At 34.4% G+C, this 8,996-nt stretch overlaps 1 protein-coding gene across 1 annotated transcript; it reads right to left on the bottom strand.

The window, feature by feature from the left end:
- Positions 1 to 634: 634 nt before the first annotated feature.
- Positions 635 to 1,483, bottom strand: LOC116033254 (uncharacterized mitochondrial protein AtMg00810-like). Its single transcript, XM_031276009.1, has 2 exons — positions 1,480 to 1,483; positions 635 to 1,161 (listed from the first exon to the last, which is right to left on the bottom strand). The coding sequence occupies exons 1-2, from the start codon at positions 1,481 to 1,483 to the stop codon at positions 635 to 637; spliced, it is 531 nt and encodes a 176-aa protein (XP_031131869.1).
- Positions 1,484 to 8,996: the final 7,513 nt, after the last annotated feature.

Here is an 8,996-nt window from a genome sequence, read left to right as displayed (position 1 = left end):
ATGAATTGATATTCATTTATTAATTAATTGAATATTCCAAAATTTGGGGAATGAAGATGAAAATCGCGAAAAAAAGATTCATTATTAATTTTTCTTTTCAATATTGAAACTAATCATTTAACCTAACAAATTTACATCCTAAAAGTGTAAATAATAAAACAAACAATAAATTACTAGTTAATTAATCAACTAATAAAACTAAAACATATACTTCAAATTTAGAGAGTTATGAAGTTAAATTGGATACTTGATGTCCTCTATTATTGATCATCATTTAATTTGATGATCAATTTATCATCTTGATGAGAACTGAATGTATTGTATTGAATGAGATAATTCAAAGATACAGATTACATGGATATATATAATGAGAGAATCACAAGGAGACTAGAATTGGGGAATCACAGGAATACGCACTAGAATAGGGAGTCATAATCTAACTCAAATACATAGAGTCCTACTCCCCCTCAAGCACATGATATGTTAGTAATATGTAGCTTGTCTCTAAGGAAAGAAAATCTTGGACCAGGTAGAGCTTTGGTGAATATATCAGCAAGTTGATCTTTGGTAAAAATAAAATTGACTTGAATATCTTCTTAAGCAACTCTATCTCTAACAAAGTGATAGTCAATCTCTACGTGTTTGGTGCGAAAACATGAAAGATATGATTTGAACACATATATGTAGCACCTAGATTATCACACCACAATTTTGGAACAGAAATACCTGGAACTTTGATCTCATGTAGTAGCGAAATAATCCATATCACTTCAGCACAAACATCTGCCAAAGCTTTATATTCTGCCTCTGTAGAAGATCTAGCAACGGTTCTTTGTTTCTTGCAAACCCAAGACACAAGATTTGTCCCAAGAAACACATCATAGCCACTAGTAGATTTACGATCTTCAGGACACCCAACCCAATCAGAGTCAGAGAATGCATGTATCTCTTTAGACATTGAGTTCCTTATTCGTACACCAAAGGTAAGAGTTCCATTAACATGTCTCAAAACTCGTTTCAGTTGTTCCCAATGTGAAATTGTAGGAGCATGCATTTGTTGGCAGAGTTGATTAACTGCAAAGGATAGATCAGGACGTGTGACTATCAGGTACTGCAGTGTTTCAGCCAGACTCCTGTACTGCGTAGGATCATCATACAAATCTACATTAAAGGGAACAGACTTCGAAATAGGAATAGGTGTAGACAAAGGTGATGTAGTGTGTAGGGTGATAAGAAAATGAGTGTAATGTCGTTCCACTAGAGATTGGGACTATGACGCGTAAAGAGCGGTTACCTATACTCTAGACACCAAGGTATGCTTAAAAAAGGAGAGCAATAGAAAAAATTTCAAATTTATCTAACAGAGTTGCAAAAGTTGCAGATCAAGTTGACAATCTTATCAGATCAATCTCAAGGCTAGATGGACGATCAAGATTTAGAGATGATCAACGGGCAAATAGCTTAATCAGCTATAAATACCCATGAAGACTTGAAGTACAAGGAGAGAAGATTAAAAAAAAAAAAAAAAGCAAGCAAGGAATACGTGAAATATTCAAAAAGCTAAGGGGGAAACTTGTGCTATATACGATAGATCAGATCTTCAAGTATGAGAGAGAAATATTTTATTTCTTTGTAACACTATCTCTACTGAGAGTAGAAAGAGGGCAGAGTAATAAGGGCAACTTATGAAAACCCTGATTGAGTGTAGTTTTGTGCGAGACACTCGTTGGTATAGGAGTATAGTTTTGTGCGAGATACTCGGTGGTTGAGTGTAGCTTGGTGCGAGACACTCGATCGGAGTTGTATAAGTGCTAGATTGTCACTTGTGATTCACTATTGTATCTAGGTGATCGAAGATAGTGAATTTCTTCCTTTGAATGAAAGGAGAATAGTGAATTAGGAGGATTACACTACCTTCGAACCACTATAAATCTCTCTCCCTCTTGACTTTACTTGCATCTCATATATCTTTGCATGCTTATACTAACTAACCCAGTTACTATTCATCTATCTCTCTAAATTTATCTATCTGGGTTTGATACTTCTCACTTATGCATGCACGTAATTTTTAACATACAACTTATTTGAGATATCATATACATTTCTATCATATTGCATGTGATAAATTCTTATTTGAACACTTCATCTCTAATCTTAACACTTTATATATATACATTTATTATTCCGCTGTGCACTCTAAGTTAAATTTTAATTAATTTGATTTATATGGATTTATTTTGATAAAGTGTACCGTTATAATTTTTTAAATTGTTACAAAAGTTAATTCACCTCCTCGATATAGGCTTTTCACCGCCTATACAAGACCAACAAAATTACACTAGGTCGGTAATATATAAAATATAGCCATTAGCTGGATAAAATATGTTATTGCTTTAATTAATCTTTAGTACCTTACCAAAGGTGGCAATGGATGCTAACCTCTAACACCTCTGTCCAAAACTCAACAACTATATATAATTATAGATGCACATTGTAATTTATAATGGTAATATATATATTAGTTTCTACACATAAAAGTCAAACCCCTATACTAATATATTATATGCTTTTTAAACTAAACTCAATCATTATTGCATATATCATGGTCAACCGAAAAATTTGCCAGAATAAATCCAGACCAAGCACATGTATAAATTAAGAAAAATAATGCATTGCCCTACACAAAATTGTGGTACGGCAAAAAAGAAAATGAATGAAATTTGTATAGCCTGCATTATTATCAGTGCTTTGTTTCTCTTGATTCCGGGCAATAATGCATTCACCGTCGGGCCCTCAGCCTTGACCTCGCCGGAGTCCATATGCAACGCCAATCCAAGCCCCGCATTCTGCCGCATAAAGCCGATGGACGGCTGCAGCTTCCATGACATCGCCCGGAGATCATTTCATTATTCGTTTTTCCTGATGGAGCGAGTGTTCTACCCCGTAGTCGACAACGCTTTCTATAGACATTGGAAGTGGCCGAGTTGTGTGCCACTCGAGAACCGAATGTTTTATGCCGCCCTGGAATCCTGCGACGATCTCATCCGGGAGAACAAGAAGATCTTGTTTCAAACCTTTCAAGTGATTAAGTGCAGAGACAAGCTTGAGGATCCGTCACAAGCCCAATGCATTACGGATTTGTTACGCAGCGTGGTGAGGAACCACGAGACGTGTTTTGATGCTCTTACTGGAGCTGCTGCATCAGCTGATGATAGGACTGCTAGCGAGATTAAGGATATGTTGAGTCACCGGTCAATTGGGAGTGAGTCATTCAATGCAACTCTGGTGCTTTTCAGGCTAGGTTGGGGTCAACATCAGGACCAAATTACACATTCTGCACCCTGACTTCATCAAAAGCCTTATATTTAGGAGCTGAGTTAGTTATTAAGTATTGTATTATTTTATTTATGTTTTGTATTTAAGGATTGGCAGGATGTGAAATGGGATGTTAATGAAATTGTTATCTTTCTCTCTTTTCATTCTCAGCTCTGTTGTTTCTTCCTGCTTTCATGTGCACTCTTTCCTTTTCTCCTTTTATTTAAATCCTTCGAAAATCCTAGGGATTTACATTTTGGTATCAAAAAGCCTACTGGGCACCCAACTCACTGTACAACAACATATTAAGCAGCTCCAAGACAAGTTTATAGAAATTGAAGCTCAAAGTAATTAAACAGGAAACAGGGTTCAACTCAGTGAAATGACAACAAGATTAATCTTGGAGGCTTTAAGTTAGATTAATCATCCTCGAAGTCTGAGGGAGTGTTACGGCCGCATCTACCCATCTTAGATAGATGCCAAGTTACAACCAAAACAACTACTATAAAATACGAATTTCTATAAGACCCATAACAAGTTAACTTTACAAACTTCCCAAAAAGGTAAGTCTAGAAGGTAAAGGAAACTCATAACGTCTAAAAGATCCAACACAACCAAAGCCATAACTTTCATTACAACAACTATAAAGAGTCAATTCAACAGTAGGGATTCTAAGAGAAGTCTACCACAACTAGTAAGCGCTCTCGAAGGCAATCATAACTCCAGACCTGAAAATAATAAGCTCAAAGGTATACCAAAAAAAAAAAACACAAAGTTAGCACAAAAATGCTAAGCAAGGTTCATTCCACCCTGTAAAATATGTACATTTATAATTTTTTACAAAAATAGGGTTATGTTACTAAAGTCATAAGACACACACTTTATCAAAACGTTCCACATTTAAGATAGTCAAGAAATCACAAACTTACTCAAGTTCAAAATATCAACATGATTTAAAGGGAAGATTTAAGTAAGGATATAGGGATATAATATCATAAGAGTAGAGAGCTCACACAGTAAAAGAGTATATATATTTATATATAAGTAATCATTCTCGAAGTCTCATTTCTTTATATAGCAGGTATATATGCATATACGTAGAGAAGTGTAAGATATCATTTTCAAATATCATATATAACATAAGTATATATATAAATCTTGAGGATCTCAGATCAAGTACATTTCCAAAGTATTTCCAAGTATCACATTCTCATATGGAGGAACACATATCACTAGACACTAGTGAAGAAGGAACATCATCTCAGTGAGCCTCGAGTGAACAGCAACTCGCTACTAAACTCACCACAAACCTCCACTCTCTCAAGTGGAAACAGGATGCATTACCTTAAGTGTGTGCACTAGTCATGGCCACGGTTCGATTTCGGTATCGAAATCATATTTTTAGAGTACATACAGGATTAGGTGTGTGTATATATATATATATATATATATATATATATATATATAGGTACAAGAATTAATCATATAGCTAAGACATGACTAGTGAAGGAAGAGTTACAATAATACACAAAAAGAAAAATGAGTTTTAAGTTTGATAAAATACAAAGTCCTAATACATAATCTCAAGCTTAAAGTTACGTTGTTAGAGAGAACATTGAGCTTGTATTTTAAAAGGTTAAATCTAATTGTGGGAGTAGTTTGGTGAAAATGTCTGGTAGTTAATTGGTCCCTTGTAGAGATGTAGTTCACTTGTAACTCCTTTGATACTACCTTGTCACGAACGAAATGGTAGTATGTTTCTACATGTTTGGTTTTCGGTATGAAAATGAAATTCACACTTAGATAAGCAACACCACAGTACAATTGTTACACCAAAATAGAGGTGCTTTTGCTACTGTGAGTCCAAGTTTACAAATGAGAGTTACTATCCGTGTTACTTATGCTAAGACATTCACTATAGCCTTGGATTACAACTTTGGTGAATTGTACTTGGAAATTAGATGACGAGTTTAATATATAATTTTGACAAATTTAATCAGATTATGATCACTTTAATTACAAGGCGGACACATGTATTCAACCACAATTATTGCAAATATTTACCCAATAGGTTTGAATTCAAGACGCATTTTACCAATGATCAAATTCCAATTTTAGTTATTGATTATTATGGTAGCATTGCCACAATTAAATTTTTTTTTTTTGAAGAAACCACAATTAATTTATTAGTCATACTCTTTTAATTTTGTCTCATTATATTCATAACTTTCATTTATTTGTCACAATAAAAAGTGACTAAGATAAAGTTTTATCATTTAAACTTCTTGTCTCAATATGTGATTTCTCTCCTTACTCCTCACGTACTTATAATTGAATGATAAAATTACATGCTATCCTTCTTTAGACGAAACATCGATAGTGACAAGCTAGCAAATAAAAATCAGTGATATAATGTGATAAAACCATAATATATAGTCGATGACTATAAGTGTAATTATTTTTTTGTTTAAAATATATTCTAATTTTTTAATGTGATGTATTATATTAAAGTATGATTTATTCTTTTAAATGTCAATTGACACGGACTATGCTTTTTATTTGGACATACCAACTTTTTCTCATCTAATATAATAAGACTTGGAGTAAATTAATTCCTTAGGTCAAAGAATATCATCAAATGATCGATTTGTTGAAATTCAAATAGATGAGTTAGTTGTGATGAATGCAGAGTGCGAATATTTTAAATTTAATTAATCTGTTGACAATAATAAATCTAATTTAAAGTTTGACATAATTTATTTGCTGATTCATTGTGCAGATCTCAACTCGACGTGTTGGGTAGCTCGAATAAAATTTCTGTTGAATTCATATTAGTGGTCGACTAATTGTTGTTAGGTTCGCCTATTCAAATATATTAATAAATGCCAAAGACCTTGTGGTCAAGCGGCATGAAGTGATTCTCCCGAGTGGGAGGTCATGGGTTCAAGCCTCAGTGGAACAATGTTGATTCGTTGGGCTTCAGTAAGTTGAGATAGTATATGGACAGATACTACATGTAACAGGGTCAATAGTATGATATATATATATATATATATATATTAGTAAATTGCACATATGCTTCATGACTGATTGAGTGATTGACTACTGATAAAAAATAAAGTTCTAATATGGATAAAAGGACTTGATGAGCATCTTACATTTAAGTATTTAACCAAAGGTTGTCTCAAACTTTATCATTCTTGGGTACAAAATGTGAAATCTCTCAACTTTGAAACTATCACACTCTAGCTTGAGATTGTAGAAGAGTCCATTCACCGCCCTCTAAACTTTTTACCATCCACACAAGACCAACAGAATTACACTAGGTAGGTAATATATAAAATAAAGCCATTAGATGAATAAAATATATTATTGCATTAATTAATCTTTAGTACCTTACCAAAGGCGGCAATGAATGCTATTGCTAACCTCTAACACCTCTGTCCAAAACTCAACAACTATATATAATTATAGATGCACATACATTGTAATTTATAATGGTAATATATTAATTTCTACACATAAAAGTCAAGAACCCTATATTAATATATTATATACTTTTTGAATTAAACTCAATCATTATTTCATACATCATAATTCAGATAGTTATGTAGACCATAAAATATATTATTTAAATATTAAAATACATTATTTTGTATACTATAAAATAATATACATTCAGTACACAAATAATAATTTTTAGTATATTAAAAATTTTTAGTATATTCAAAAAAAAAAAAAATTTAGTATATTCCTGGATCACAGCAATATGTACAATGGTCAACGGAAAAATTTGCCAAACTAAACCCAGACCAAGCACATGTATAAATTAAGACGAAAAATGCATTGCCCTACACAAAAGTGTGGTACGGCAAAAAAAAAGAAGAAAATGAATGAAATTTGTATAGCCTGCATTATCAGTGCTTTGTTTCTCTTGATTCCGGGCAATAATGCATTCACCGTCGGGCCCTCAGCCTTGACCTCGCCGGAGTCCATATGCAACGCCACTGCAAGCCCGGCATTCTGCGGCTTCGGGCCAGTGGTGATGGACGGCTTCACCTTCCATGACTTCGCCCGGAAATCATTTGATTATTCGTTTTTCCTCACACAGCTAGTGTTCTACCCCGCAGTCAACCACGCTTTCTATAGACTTTGGAAGTGGCCGTGTTGTGTGTCGCCTGATCACCCAATGCTTTCCGCCTTGGAATCCTGCGAAGCTCTCATCCGGGAGAACAAGAACATCTTGTTTCGAACCTTTCAAGTGATTAAGTGCCGAGACACGCTTGAGGATCCGTCACAAGCCCAAGGCATGACGGATTTGTTACGCGGCGTGGTGAGGAACCACGAGACGTGTTTTGATGCTCTTAGTGGAGCTGTTGCATCGGCTGACGCTACGACTGCGAGCGAGATTAAGCATCTGTTGAGGCACCGGTCAGGTGGGAGTGAGTCATTCAATGTAACTCTGGTGCTTTTCAGGCTAGGTTGGGGTCAGCATCAGGACCAAATTACACATTCTGGTATCTAAGGATTGGCAGGATGTGAAATGGGATATATATGCTTGATGTTAATGAAATTGCTATGATGTTATCTTTCTCTCATTTCATTCTTTGTTGTTTCTCCCTGCTTTCATGTTCTGTTCTTTACCTCTTTTTCTCCCCTCCTGCACTCTTTCCTTTTCTCTTATTTAAATCCTTCGAAAATTCTAGGGCATTACATTTTGGTATCAGAGCCTACTGGGCAACCTTCACCATGGATACCCAACTCACTGTAGAAGAACAGATTAAGCAGGGCTGTAAGACAAGTTCATAGAAATCGAAGCTCAAATTGAGCAAAGTAAACAGGAAAACAGGGATCTAACTCAGTGAAAAGGAAGCAAGAATCTTGGAGGCTCTAAGGTTGAACCGACCATCTCCACCATTAATGGCTACTCCACCAACAGTTTTTCTGTTCAATTCCGGTCCTATCATTTTATAGGTCTGAGATATAGCAACAAAAATTAGCCCTACATGAAATTAAGATATATTTGCATAACTACACGAAAAAATATTAATAACAAATAACTTGAAATAAGGTTTACAAGTTTTTAACAATTTTGTATACACAATAATCTATACTATTAATAAAAACAATATCTTCCATTTTAAATTCTCGCCTAAAACACTCCTATATTATTAAGTTTTAAGTAATATTGTAAAATATGGTTGATGGGCAAATACTTCAAGGACTACATGTAAGAATCCAAAGTGTATATTTGATGTATTATTATATTCCTGAAAGGTCAAGTGTCCTTTAAAAAATATTATATTCCTGAAAAGTCAGTCCTGTAATTATATAAGGGCCCTAACCCTTCCTTGTAATTCATTCAATGTTGGTCATTCACAATACAACACACAAAGTATTGGCTTCACTAAGCCATTTCTCTCATTTCTACCATTTTTCTCATCTTCATCAGTTCACATATCATCATATATACATTATACACTATGGTAGTTGATTGATCCGTACATCCCAAATCAATTTACACTATCAATGGCGCCGTCCGTGGGGAACTGACGAAAAGTCGTGTTCCTCTAAATCATTAGGATGATATTCACCATCCTTATCATAGTCATCTCATCATCAGTTTTGATCAACTTCAAGTTTCGCATGAATAATATTTTTGACGTTGCTATCACCGCCGA

Source organism: Ipomoea triloba, chromosome 10, assembly GCF_003576645.1.
Source record: "Ipomoea triloba cultivar NCNSP0323 chromosome 10, ASM357664v1".
Lineage (NCBI taxonomy): Eukaryota > Viridiplantae > Streptophyta > Magnoliopsida > Solanales > Convolvulaceae > Ipomoea > Ipomoea triloba.
Note: the sequence above shows the minus strand (reverse complement) of the source record. Positions and strands in the feature narration are given on the sequence as shown.